Source organism: Schistocerca americana, chromosome 2, assembly GCF_021461395.2.
Source record: "Schistocerca americana isolate TAMUIC-IGC-003095 chromosome 2, iqSchAmer2.1, whole genome shotgun sequence".
In the NCBI taxonomy this organism is placed as follows: Eukaryota; Metazoa; Arthropoda; class Insecta; order Orthoptera; family Acrididae; genus Schistocerca; species Schistocerca americana.
In genome coordinates, this window is record NC_060120.1 from 968,273,061 (window position 1) to 968,287,981 (window position 14,921).

General features: G+C 38.4%; 1 protein-coding gene across 3 annotated transcripts in view; it reads left to right on the forward strand.

Annotated features, from left to right (window-relative positions):
* LOC124595404 (synaptotagmin-15-like) overlaps nt 1-14,921 on the forward strand; it is a 233,943-nt gene that overhangs the window by 186,707 nt on the left and 32,315 nt on the right. For all 3 annotated transcript variants that reach the window (XM_047134133.1, XM_047134135.1, XM_047134134.1), the window contains exons 4-5: nt 3,043-3,227; nt 11,213-11,356. In XM_047134133.1, the coding sequence (XP_046990089.1) occupies nt 3,043-3,227; nt 11,213-11,356 (329 nt within the window). The remainder of the gene's footprint in view (nt 1-3,042; nt 3,228-11,212; nt 11,357-14,921) is intronic.

The following is a 14,921-nucleotide window of genomic DNA, read 5'->3' on the forward strand; positions in this document are numbered from 1 at the left end:
TACCTCTGTCTGCTTCTCTGCCCTCTTTGACAGTGCCATTTTCAGAATGGAAGTCATGGGCTGCTAGAGCTGATGATTTTTATTCAAACTTTAAGCTGTGGCAGGGTTCAAACCTGGAATCAGGGATATTTTGATTACTAATCAAAGACGCTACCCTTAGACCATGGGTTACTGACATGATTGTGGCCACGTGAAGATAATTAACAGACTTTGAATGCAAGATGGTAGTTAGAGCTAGGTGAATGGGACATTCCATTTCGGAAATCATTAGGGAATTCAATGTTCTGAGATCCATATTGTCAAGAGTTGCCAAGAATACCAAATTTCAGGCATTACTTCCCACCACAGACAATGCAGTGGCCAACAGCCTTCATTTAATGACTGAGAGCAGCAACATTTGCATAGAGTGGTTGGTGATAACTGCATGAAATAATTGCAGAAATCAAATCCATTAGCAGAGCGTGGCCGAATTTGGCGTTAATTGGCTGTGGCAGCAGATGACCGTCATGAGAGCGTTTGCTGATAGCACATCAGCTGCAGTACCTCTCCTGGGCCTGTGACCATGTTGGCTGGACCCCACATGATTGGCAAACCGTGGCCTGTTCAGAGTTGAGTTCTGATTTCTTTTGATAAGAGCTGTCGGCAGGTTTTTAAGTGTGGTGCAGACCCCATGAAGCCATGGACTCAAGTTGTCAACAAGGCACTGTACACAATAGTGATGGTTCCATAGTGGTGTGGGCTGTGTTTATATGGAATGGAAATGGGCAGGGCCCTCTGGTACAAATAAACGAATCATTGACTGGAAATGGTTATGTTCGGCTACTTGGAGACCATTTGCAGTCATTCATGGACTTCATTTTCCTAAGCAACAGTGGAACTTTTATAGATGACAATGCAGCATGTCACAGTTGTTCGTGACTTATTTGGAGCACATTCTGGATAGTTCAGGTAAATGATTTGGTCACCCAAATTTCCTGGCATGAAGCCATCAAACATTTATGGTACATAATTGAGAGACCAGTTCTTGCCCAAAATCCTGCACCAGCAACACTTTCACAGGTATGGAAAATTACAGTCAGCATGGCTCAAGATTTCTGCAGGGGACTTCCAACAACTTGTTGAGTCCATGCCATGTTGCGTAGCTGCACTGCACTTGGAAAAAGGAGGCCCAACACGATATGAGGTGGTATCCCATGACTTTTGTCACCTCAGTGCATAGTCAATATTGTCACATGGTACTTGTCATCTAAAAATGTGATTATCAAAAATCTAGTTAACAGTACAATTTTGCTTTTGATTAGCAATATACTTGCAACATCTTGAGCATGCACAGCATGAGTTAAAAAACAATAACATGAAATAAAAATAGTTAGGATGGAAAAAGTTACAGCTTCTTTTCACAGAACAGCAAAATGTTGCTTCCTGAGATGGCACAAGTGAGGCCTTATAGTAGATCATCATTTCCTTGGAGGAATAAGAGAAAGAGTAAAGTTCCCTTGGTCCTGTGGTTATGGAGTTTAAATAAGTCTGCCAAATGTGGTGTGCTGCCATATCTGAGTATGGGAATATACCTGAATATCAAGTATATTAAATCGCTCTCCAATTATGGAAGCCTGGATATTTTGCTGGAATATTATCACAATCTGGCAAAGTATTCCAGAAAGAGAGAAAGTTGGCTGAGTATATAGAGTATAATGTAATATGAAAATGAACTGCTGACTAAGAAATCCAAATTCCTGATATACTAAACCATGTAAAACTATTTGAAACAGTCATTTCCCTTAGAATCCTAAATCATCAGCATATTTATCAGCCATGTTTGAGGGCATGGTTTGGAACTGAGATGGTATGACACATACCTGGTTCACCTTCGGTGATTGCAGCAACCATAAGTGTAATGTGAAATAGTACTGCATTAGAAAACATATATACATTGTCGTTACTATTTCTACACAACCTGTCAGTACCTCGTAGCTGCAACTGCAAAAAACAACCATATAGTTGTCACAAAAGGTTTAAACTGTATAGTATATGTTAATATAATGTAACTGAACAGACAAAAATGTCTATTCACCAGCAGTGGCAGGAAAACACACATCTATAAAGGTTAAGGAAGCTGCAAGTTTTCAGAGACAGTGGCTCATTCTTCTGGCAGAAGTGTTAAAGGAGAAGGAAGAAGTGTAAAGGATAGGCAAAGTTTAGGAAATGTGGAGAGTTTGGAAAAGTCACTCACAACTGTGGCTCCGGGGAGACATACCGGATGGGATGAGAAGGAAATACTGATTGTTGGGGGACTACACGGGATGATATTTGAAACCCTGAGGGCTTAGAGAGGGAATATTGATGAAATGACATGCAAGAGTTAACAAGACAGGAAAGCTAAGTGCATTGTCAGTTGTTGTGGTAGAAAACTAGACAGGTCAGAAAATAAAAGATCACTACTAACAATAACTACTAAGAAGAAGAAGAAGGATAAGAGAAAGAGAAAAGAGAATTGTGTGGTGGGAATTTCAGATTGAAAATATTCAGTTTATAATGACTTTATGTAAACAGAATTTTATAGAACTCTTTTTTGTGTGGGTCGTGTGATAGATGCTCATCTCTTGGGCCACAAGGTTGGACACCCCTGTTGCAGACCATGCTTTTAGAGTACATGTTAAGCTATCTATTATTACACAACATTTTTATGAAATGCTCTATAAGTTTATACAATTTATAGAAGATTTCTCTGCCTAACCTCTTGTGTTTGAACATTGCACTAAAAAAGATTTGTACAAAAAAAGAATTAAAAAGTGAGAGTATTTGCCATTCAAAATAGTTATTGACATACACATGTGTTTTCCAATCATGGTGCAAGGCAGAGGGAGATGGAGAAAGGGGGGGGGGTGAGGTGTGAGGTTCTGGATCTGGTCAGATTTATACTACATTTTTTAACTGAAAAGCACAACAATTTCTGTTATAAACTCCTGTATGACAGAAATCAATTTGACTGTAATTCTATTTTTTTCTATTTGAATACAAGTGGTGACTTGTTTTGCACAGAGCCCAATGACTGTGAATATGCTGCCAGTACTCCACCTCCAACTCCAAGTCCTGCAGGCAGGAGGAAAGGTCGCTGGCATCGTGCACTGGATACACTGCGTCCTCGGTCTAATAAGAATCTTCCTCTTAAGGCTGTCAAACAGTCAGCAACTTTGCCCTCTATTACAGTATCCTCACCAGATATTGTGAGTACCACATACTACATCTTAACTAATTTACTTGAAATGAGGATATAACCACTGATTATTTCAAGTTTATTTGTGCAAGCTCACATAGCTATAATGATATTTCCAGAAATTAATAGCTTAATTAATTATATTTTATGTGTTATTTACATGTATGTATATCACTGCTGAAAAGATACTTTCATTTTGTTGTTAATTATCAAATTGTAATAGTTTAAATATAACTATGTATTTATCTTTTAATATGTAATATTTCATGGTGTATTATGGAGTATAGTCACTTACCAACATATGCAGTATATTCCATCTATTGGGTGTGCATCCACTATTTCAGTCAATAAATACAGCTAAGATGGAACACAGGGTGTGATGTGTGAACTTCCTTATTTCTTTTTTTTTTTAAAAAAAAGACATAAAACAGAAAGTATTGGAGATAGCAATTTAATTCTCTTTTCTTTACATAGAGGTACATTTAAAGTTTGATTTCATCTTGTTTGGTAAATGATACCTTGAAGGTGGCCTCCATTCTGCAAAATAAATTTGGAGAGTGAAAATCAGAAGTTTCGGTCCACTTTGTCTAGCGATTCTCTGTCTGTGTTGTCAATAGCAGTGTGAATATAATTCTGTGACTCATCTCCAGTACATAAAGACTGTTATTTACCAAGTATTTAAGATACCCAAGAAAAATTCATAGGGGACTAAATCTGGTGAGCATGCTGCCCACTGAAGATTGCCCCTCAAAGAGATGAGATGTGTGGGAAGTGATCGTAGAAGAGATTCATTTCCTGTGAGCTATGGTGCAATCTTGTTAGAACCAGGCATCCCCCACATCCATTTCTTCAAGGTGAGAAAGAAAAACTCCTCAATCATCTGGAGATAACACTCAGAAGTGACCATAACTGCACTTTCATTCTCTTTAAAGATATTGAGCTGGTAATGCCATTTTTGGATGATGTGCACCTAACAGGCAAATGTTCTGTATGCAGCGGCTGCTTATGAAGTTTTGAGAGGTTCGTGCTACACCAATATTGCATGTTTTATTTATTCACACATCCAGACAAACGAAAATGTGTCTCATTGCTGAAGAACATAAGGGCATCATGAGGCATGTTATTGATCAAGGTTTCGCGTACATTTTTTCATGAAACAAAATTGCATGGGTTAAGTGTCTGCACCACTGCTAGTTTCTGTGGATGAAATTTCAAGTTTCATGAAGAATTTGTATCACTGTGTTATCAGAAATTGGAAGAGCAGTTGCATGTTTGCGTGCAGATAATATGGGTGAATTCAAAACTACCAGCACTACTTTCTCTATGATTTATGATGTCCTGCTGGTTTTTGAAGATCCTATCTTTTTTCTTTTTCTTTTTTTCCCCCTCCACACTACCAGTATTCATAAATGTGTCCTTGCACCTGACAATTGGTTTTTGATCAGGTATATGACCTGCAGGTGTTATATTAAACTGTTCCTTGAATGCACTCTGGGTTGTGATGAACGAACAGCCATTGGAAAAGTAAGGCACAATGGCGAGTGCACAATCCTCTCTCATTCACTGCATAATTCTTACCAAACTAACCTTCTTCTTTCTTTTCTTTTTTTCAAGAAGGTAGGTTCCGCCCTTTAGGACATGCCCAACCCCACACAACAATGACTAATGGCCACTGTGTGCCACTCATTTCAAATAAGGAAGTTCCCACACTGTACCCTTCTTTACTGTTCCAGATGCATGTCCAGAAGGTGATGGAATATTATATTGTTTGGGAACGCTTCACGAAAATCATCTGCACAGCAATTTTGTGTGTTTGTGAAACATCGTGTGAATTGCTTATGCAGAAATAAATTTACTGTTATACCTCTCGTAAAAGGAAGGAAAAGAATTCTAGAACATTTCAGGTTGTGTATTATCTGCAGAATCCAAGTCAGAGTAATTAAACTGGAAGATTAAGAAAGACAAATTTGTCTTAAGAATGTTGTAAGGCAGGGTTGCAGCTTATTTTTATTATGGGGATTGTTCTTGCATTACTTGATAGGTGTAACATATATGTAGTAAAGTTCCCAGAAATGAGTAATAATGACAGTACCTTGTAGCATTTAAGAGAAAGTATAAAATATAATCCAATGAAGAAGTCATCAAATCAATAGTAAATGAAAACGACATATGTGTAAATGGAACACAATGCTGTAAGCACTTAACTGCGTAGAGACATATACTATATGACATGTACTATAGTATCTCACAGTTAATAAAGCTTCTTGCTTATAGAATGTGGAAAATTTCCATTTTTTAATGGTGTAAAATGACTGATATGTTTTGCAAGTTAAATACAACACAAGAAACTTTATACATATGGCATCTTTGTAGATACAAATGTCCTCTTCAAACTACATAAGATTTTGCAAACAATGGCATGACTAAAGATAACCACTCATATATTAGAGGTAGAGTAGTGGATAGGCACTGGAACTGCACGACCGCTACGGTCACAGGTTCGAATCCTGCCTCGGGCATGGATGTGTGTGATGTCCTTAGGTTAGTTAGGTTTAAGTAGTTCTAAGTTCTAGGGGACTGATGACCTCAAGTGTTAAGTCCCATAGTGCTCAGAGCCATTTGAACCATAGACACACAAACAATAATGACAACGCAGTAGCTTAACTTACAACTTGGGTTCTTCTTTAGAGGACACAGACACATATTGAATGACTATCTTTAGTCATTCCATTGTACCCCACTCTGGATCTTGAGTATAGTAAATAATATTTCGTCATGCACAGATATTTGTTATCAGCATTACAGAAGATCTCTAGAAACACTATTTACCATATACATTTTTAATGACATTATTATATCCAGTTTCTAGACCTAACAGCTGCACTAAGATGTGTCAGATTTCTCTGTATTATTTACCTTGTAGAGTTTCACAAAGTGCATATTTTGATATGCACTGGAAAACCATTCACCAATGTTATGGATTAAAGAGGCAATTTTCAAAAACCAAAGTTGTTTCCTTGTGGGCCAAGGGAGGGTGGTATTTATGAAGTGATGAAGTTTGTTAACTGTCCATGTGTATGTATGGCAAAAATGAATAATGAGTGGGCTAGTGACACCAATGTGAATAGGCACTGTGGAAGCTGTGGTGCTTCTCACAATATTTATGTCAGAAGTGAGCATAAGAAATGATGGAGGTCAACCAACATGCTACAGTGGAACAAAATACCTGAGCCATGCTTCCAACCAAATCTATGTCTTTTTAACAGTATAGAAGGTAATGTGCCTTGTCATATGGCTTGAAGTGTGTATAAATGCTGGAAGAACATGATAAAAACTTTTAAGTGCTTCCATGGTTACAAAATTTCTGCCAATTAACTCTGCCAATGATGTGCTGAAGTACGTAGACTGCAATGCGCACTGTGTGGAACCTCAGGCCTGTAATCTCTGATATCTGTGCAAAGCATTGATAACAAGACCTAAGAAACCTGTTGAGAACTAGCCTATTACTGTCTTACTAAATCACTTCTGTCTCATGTAGCTGTTGCTTATTTTGAAAACTATGGTTAATCTTGATATTAACTGCTTGTCAACAAGGCACATTTGTCTGTTTGCTACATAACCTTTTGAATATTGATATATTCTCTAGTGATTCAACCAATCATGGTAGCACCACTGAAGCCCTCAACACCTGAAAACTGCTTACCAACAAGATATTCTTTCATTTACAGTCTCAATAAAATGCCAGAATGTCTCCTTACAGATTCTGCATGGATCAATGACTTTGCATGCCTGGAAAGTGTGCATCATTGTGGATCCAAACAACGAAATTGAGAATGTGCCTCTGTTGCTGTTCTCCATAGATTAAAGAAGGCATCAAAGAATATTACAATAGCTACCAACATTATTGGTTGTTAAAATATGACATCACATCTGATTATAATTCAGGAATTGTTGTGAAGTAATCAGAGTCTTTTGTGATGGCATGCGTGAATAAAATTCTCTCAATTTTTAAAGTACATCTGTTGAGTTATAATCCTCAAGATTTTGACAGCTGTCATTGACATCACCTGTGGGAGGTAGAATGTCTGACTGCTGGGTGTGATTGTCATATATGTAAAAAAAAGCAGCAGAGTCCAGATTCATCCAGCAATGGGCCAAATTGATACATGTGTGAAAAGGAAAGTGAAGTAGCTCTTAGCAGACCTGGTGCACTGAAGGGCCACAAGATGACACCAAACATAAGAACATGGTCACTGCTGTTTCCCACCCGTCTGTAGCTGTCAAACATTGTTCTTTGTATTTGTGTTGAAAGCCCACATCCTAGGCCTGCTAAGTGCATACCCCTCTGATGTCTACTGAAATTGTGGTACTGTAATTCAGCCTTGGTTACTCCCCTTAAAGTTGAAACTAAGAAGTTGTTGCTTGGACCAAAATTCTTATCTTTTCTAACAGATTTTCTGGCCATTCTATAGATAATAATGAACCACCACAACCAACTTCTCTTTCACTGTTTCTTAAAATTTTGTCATATTCACAGGCATACGCTCTGGCACTCTAAGGCCTGTCACCTTTAGACAGGTGTAAAATATTTCAGATCACTGCTTTTGCATCATGTGCATAAGGAAGACAAATTGTCATTCAAGGCAGTCAGTTTTTGCACTCCTAAGATGGTGGTAGTAACATCTGGAAAAAACTTGAGAATTATAACTGAACTGATGTGGCTTGAAAGCAGAACAGATGTTCAATTGTTCAGAACGTTTTTTATTCCAGTCTTTCTTCAGAAATTGCAATTAAGGTTGACTGGTTTTGGTATTGTTTATTATATTTATACATCTCTACTCAGTTGTGCTTTTAATTGAGTTATTTGTGTATAAAGATGTGATGATGTTCATAACAACTGAATCCTATTTATTGATATTTACAAAGACTTGAATAAAGAACCTTTACAGTCACTGGCTTTCCAGTGATCCAAAACACCAATGAGTATAATTTGTTGACAGTTCCAGTAAACAGAAGCATTTAAATTTTGGGATGAGAGTATTCCTTTGATTTTTTTAATGGTTTGTGGCAAATAGGCATGCTGGTTTTCCCTGAACTTATTGTTGTAATGAGTAAAATCGATGTTTCAACCCCCTTGAAAATCCATTCGTAACTCAGCAAGAATGTTAATGTCAACGTCAACCCCATTCCTCAGTATCTGAGAGTAAAATGAGAAACATTACAACAAGCCACAGCACAGGATAACATTGCTATTAATTTAGGTGGAAGGGTTAATAGATTAGCAGCCACAGGTAGCAGATATGTGATGATGATTTCTTAAATGTTGTAGAAAACAGTTTAAGAGAAGCATAAAAAGAGTATATTGAAGAAGCTACTTGCATAATATTCAGGCCTCACCCACTTCTCCTTCTGAAACTAAGAAAATTATATATTCTCTCAAACATAAAAGCTCATATGCATTTGAAGGTGTTTCCAACAGACTATGAAAAACTTCTTTCATACAATAAACACCATCTTTTTTGAGATACGTAATGCATCGCTAACTCAGGGCATTTTCTCAGAGACATTGAAATATGCCATTTTTAAACCTTTCTATAATAAAGGTGACAGGAGAGATGTCCATAACTACCAACCCGTTTTACTACTGAATCATTTTCCAAAATTTTTGAGGTTATGTATTTGAGAATAGAATTCCACCAGAGGAACGGTAATATCCTCAGTAAATCACAGTTTGGAATTCAGAAGAATTGCTCAATTGAGAATGCCATTTACACATTCACTCTTCAAATTGTCCACAACTTATGCTCTAGTGGCTAGCATTGCTGCCTCTGGATCATGGGGTCCCGGGTTCGATTTCCGGCCGAGTTGGGGGTTTTCACTGCCCGGGGACTGTGTTTGTGCTGTCCTCATCATTTCATCATCATTATCATCATCATCATATCATCATCATCATTCATGGCAGTGGCTGCATTGGACTGTGTAAAACAAGACTGGACTGTGTAAAAAAAATTGAACTGTGTACGGGCACTGATGACTGCGCAGTTGAGTGCCCCACAAACCAAACATCATCATCAAACTCTCCAAATTTTACAAGCACTAGATAACAAAACAGCACAGCTTGGCATTTTCTATGACCTGTCTAAGACACTTGATTGCATGAATCACAATATTTTCTTTGATAAACTGAGGTTTTATGGAACTCAGAGATCCCACTGACTGAGGAGAAATCACTTATCAGTTTCCACAATGCCCAATCTTAGGTCCTCTATTGTTTCTTGCATATTGAAACGACCTTATGTGTAATATACAACAGGCAGAATTAAGCAGTGGAAAATCCAGGATGGAATGTAACAGCAGTATGAAAAGGATAGTTGCTACTGACCATATAGCAGAGATGCTGAGTCACAGCTAGGTACTGCAAAAAGACTGTCGGAAGATGAGCTTTTGGCCACAAGGCCTTTGTTGAAAATAGAGAAAACACACACACACACACACACACACACACACACACACACACGCACACATATGACCACAGTCTCTGGCAGCTGAACCCAGAGTCTGGCTGCAGATGACAGACTGTGGTCAAACAAGTGTGAGTTGCATTTCTCTCTCTCTCTCTCTCTCTCTCTCTCTCTCTCTCTCTCTCTCTCTCTCTCTCTGTGTGTGTGTGTGTGTGTGTGTGTGTGTGTGTGTGTGTGTTCAATCCAAGTATACATACATCAACAGAGGAAATGGTAAATAATATTCTTAAAAGCGTTAGTGAGTGGCTTTCTGTTAATGATCTCCCTCTCAGCCTCAGAAAGACACAAAATATTCTGTTCTACACACCGAGTGGTAGTTCACCTGTGATAAGTGTAACATGTGGTTAGGAAATAATAACTAGGGTGGAAACATCAACATTTTGAGGAGTACACACTGATGAAAGTTATAACGGAAAGAAACATTTTGGAATTCTTAAGACAACATAGTTCAGCCACATTTGCACTTCCAGTAATTGTTAATCTTGGGGACAGTCAAATCAGTAGTTTGACATATTTTGTCTATGTTCATTCAATAGTGTCATATGGAATAATATTCTGGGGTAACTCATCTTAAAAAGAAAGTCAACGTTAATTCACACATAAAAGTGTGCATAACAATGCCACCCAAAATTTTCTTCACTTAACCAGTGCATAAAATGTCTGACATTCAGGAAAGTTAAATATGAAAACAAACTGAAAAAAAAGTTTCTCCTTGACAGCAACTCTTATTCTGTAGAAGAATTTATGTACGTAAAAGGTGGTGGGTAGGAATCATTAACCCCAGCTGTACTTAAAAGAAAATGCAAATAGTCAGCATGTAACCATATTTCTCTATGAACCTATCAAGTTAATTTCAAGTGGCTCATTCTACATTATTACAATTAATCATGCAAATGATCCATGGAACATGAAACTGGACAACTAACTAGTAGTGCCAGATTTTCAGAGATTTCTTCAGTAAGCAATAATTTGCAATGAAGGTTGCAAACAGAACTGTACATAATACTTTGAGACATTGATAGAATTTTGCTAACTGTCAGACAATGATTATACTCTCTGAATTATAATTATCAGTTTATCTGTTATTAAACATTAAGCACTACTCGGAACACTGTACACATTCGTAACACTTTCGACTACACCAAATGAAGTCTACACTGAATGTGACAAAGTATTATATTTTATGCTAGCAAAAATGGCACTTCATCTCACTGTTCACAATAAGCAGGATGTGCAGCTAGTGTCCACAATTTTATAACCCTCATCAGATAAAAGAATCCACAGTGCCAATGATACCAGGCAAGTTTTTATATCATATTGAAGCTAAAAAATGAACATGCTGCTGCCACAAAATAACAGTGCACAGTCTCTGCACACACATATACTTTTTTCTGTATGACCTTCAGACAAAATTGTATCTGTGATAATTTGTGCTGATATTATCTCTGTTTGTAATGTTAACAATTTTCTGCAGGTTAGGGACATCAAAATGCAGGAAGCAAAACAGTGTGTTCCAGTGGAAGAGCCTAACTTGAGACATGCAGGAACAATGGTAGACATAAGTTCTGTATCAGTTTTAAACAACACTGCTAGCTGGTTAAAATCACAAAGTATGCAGGTGAGATGTACAAATAATAAGTGTCTAAATATCTCCTATTTTGTGTGTGTGTGTGTGTGTGTGTGTGAATGAGCACCTGCTGATTTAGTGTTATTAAACATTTCTGATGGTTTCTCCATTAATGTTTGTGAGTCAGTGAGCCAAATTGAGGTACTACAATTCTTTGTTAATGAACTGTTATATAAAGATGCTCCCCACAGAAGGTCTCTAATTACAGTATGTGAATAACTTATACTGTGGTAGCCTTCATTTATTCATATAAGTGTTAAACATGCACTGGTAAATAAACAGCAGTGGAATGGGATAATGGAAAAATGTACAAAAGTTATTCTTCTCTCAGAGTATTACAATTATTTGCAAGCAAAGTATTTATTCTGTCCTGTTGGTCTGTATCATCTTTTAGGTCGTTATCAAATGCACATGATACACATACTCATTTTTGTGATACAGTATTATACTTTATACAAGGTGGGTAAAATAAGACTGGCCTGAGAAAGCAAAATTGCGAATTGTGTGAACTGACCCATTCAGTGAACAAGAGAACCGCCTAGCACAGAAAATATTGAGAACTGTGATTTTGATGCACCAGACAGGTTGTTGCCACATGGGTGCGCAAGTGCATCTCCTGCATGCTCTATCCTGTCGCTGTGTCCCTAGATTTGAATGAATGAGAAGAGCAGACATGTTTAGTGACTAGTTGAATGCAACACAAAATGACGCTCATCATAAACAGTGTCTGTTTATTGCTGAATGATATCCAAAAATACAATTTTTATAAAACATACATGAAATTGTTTGCCCAAGAGTTTGAGATTGAAAGTGCTTTGGCAGAACCAACTATCCATAAAAACCAGCAAACATTGCTTGAGTGAAGGAAAGCATGGAACGGAGTCCGATGAAATCTTAACACTCTTTATGTGTGTGCTAGTGGGGATTAAGAGATCATCACGTTGAAACTTTTATCAAAAAGGCCCTGCATTTGTATCCCTATAAATGTACTGTTATGCATGTATTTACTGTTGTGGATAAGTCATAAAGTGTCTGAACAATTTTTCATGTGTCAAGTTCTTTTTGAGTGAAGTGGAATCACAACTTTTGGGTACTCAGTTTCTCATTTCTTTAGATGAGGCCTAGTTCAGTCTGTTGTGGTTTGTGAACTCACAGACTGAACGAAGTGATGCAGTGATTAGCACTCTGGACTTCTGTATTTGGGAGGACAATGATTCAAATCTGCTACCAGCCGTCCAGGTTTAGGTCAGCCTGGATTTCCCTAAATTGCTCCTGGAAAATGCCAGGATGGTTCCTTTGAAAGAGCATGGCTGATTTTCTTCCCCATCCTTGAAACATTCAGAGCTTGTGCTCCATCTCTAATGATCTTGATGTTGATGAGATGTTAGACACTAATCGTCCTTGAACTTTGAAGAGCCATTTCATATCTCAAGGCTGTTGTTTGGAGTTTAATGTCTGGTGCCCACATAGTATCATCATTCTGTTGCCAAACTGTTAATTAACTGGTGCATGCAGAAACTTTTTAAGCCATATGTGGATCAATTCACAGAAGATACCCCCTGTATGCATATTTTTACAAGTCAGAGCAACAGCATAAATCATCTTGACAATCTTGTTGTTAATGCATGAGCCTTTACATTAAAGCATGAGGTGTTTGGTGAGGCAAGGATAATCAGCAGAGGCAATGCAATCGCTTGGATATCTTGATTGCCTAATCTCTCTCCCTGTAATTTTCAACTGTGAGGCATATCGAAGGGTCAGGTGTTAAGCCTTCTCAAGTAATTCTCAAACAGTGGAACAGTTACACTAGAATAATGAAAATGTTATTGCCGCTGTCTCTCAGGCAGAGCTGGTACACTTGTCTCACAGTTAGATGAACTGAGCACAGCACTTGTATTGATATCAACGGTGACCATTACCAGCATCTTCTGTGAAGTACATTAAGAAGGGCCAGTCCCACATCATTGTTATTGTAACTTTTCATGCCAGTTTTATTTAGGCCACCCTGTACATCAAGTTCATTATATTGCCATAAACCTCAGGCATGGTTGGTTCCAGAGGATTTTTCCAAACAAGTGACATATCATTTGGTGTCCCTCCCACCCAGTTTTTCCACATAAGCCACATATCATTTTGCTTCCTCCATTTTCCCTCCCTCCCTCACATATTAGTTGCCATTCTTTGGGCTTTTGCTAAGAAGTTTAAAAATAAATCTAAATCTACTAAGCATGGAAATAGCTTGTTTTTGCTACTAATTATGGTAGACAAATTTTCCACATATCAGGTGTTCCTGTCAACTAGGGGCACCAGCGGCTGCTTTAATGCTTAGGTATTAAAAGAGCCCTGACCTCAGGCCACCAGACGTTGCAGACCTGCAGGAGAGCTTCTGTGAAGTTCGGAAGGTAGGAGACGAGGTACTGCCAGAATTAATACTGTGAGGGCAGGCTGTGAGTTGTGCTTGGGTAGATCACATGGTAGAGCACTTGCCCATGAAAGGCAAAGGAACTGAGTTCGAGTCTCAGTCTGGCACAAAGTTTCAATCTGTCATATCGGTGCACACTCTGCTGCTGAGTGAAAATTTCATTCTAGAAACATCCCACAGGCTGTGGCTAAGCCATGTCTCTGCAACAGCCTTTCTTCCAGGAGTGTTAGTTCTCCAAGGACTTCAGGAGAGCTTTCTGAACCTTGGAAGGTAGGAGACGAGGTACTGCAGAATTAAGGCTGTGAGGATGGACCATGAGTCGTGTTTGGGTAGCTCAGTTGATAGAGCACTTGCCCGCGAAAGGCAAAAGTCCAGAATTCGAGTCTTGGTCCAGCACACAGCTTTAATCTTCCAGGAAGATTCGTTTTGTTACATCTTTATTACTAACTCTATTCACAACACATTTTGCAGACAATAGTCACATAAACCACTGGATGTATCTACAAAGTTTTATCATTGCACATCACATAGTTCAGGATATATGACATCATAAACATTGAACTTCATGAAAATGAAACTGCTAGGGTATAGTTGAAATGAGTGTACAAATGTGTGTGAAATATGTTAAATATATGTGAAATGTATTTGATATCTACGTACACAGGCAAAGCCATGGGTAAAAAGCTCATCCTAAATCCTTGGAACAATTTTAGCCAAATTTGGTATGGGTATTAGTTATGATTTGGGAAGAAATACAGTGGGGTTAAGAACCACCAGCATCCTATTGATCTGAGGTGACATGTGGAGAGAGAAAGGGGAGGACGAGATGGACAAAGAGAAGGAGAGGGGGAAATGGATAGAGGGGGGAGAGGAGGAGGTGAACAGAGAAAGGGAAGACGAGGAATAGATAGGGAAGGAGATGGGGCAGTGCCAGATGAACAGAGAAAGGGGAAGGAGGAAATGGACAGAGAAAGGGAGGAGGAGGAGATGAACAGGGAGAGGAGGAGATGGTCAGAGAGAGACAGGAGGAGAAAATGGATAGAGAGGGATTAGGAGGAGACAGACAAAAAGGTGAGGAGGAGATGAAATTAGTGGGAAGGGGGAGGGGATGGACAGAAGAGGAAGGTGTGCTCC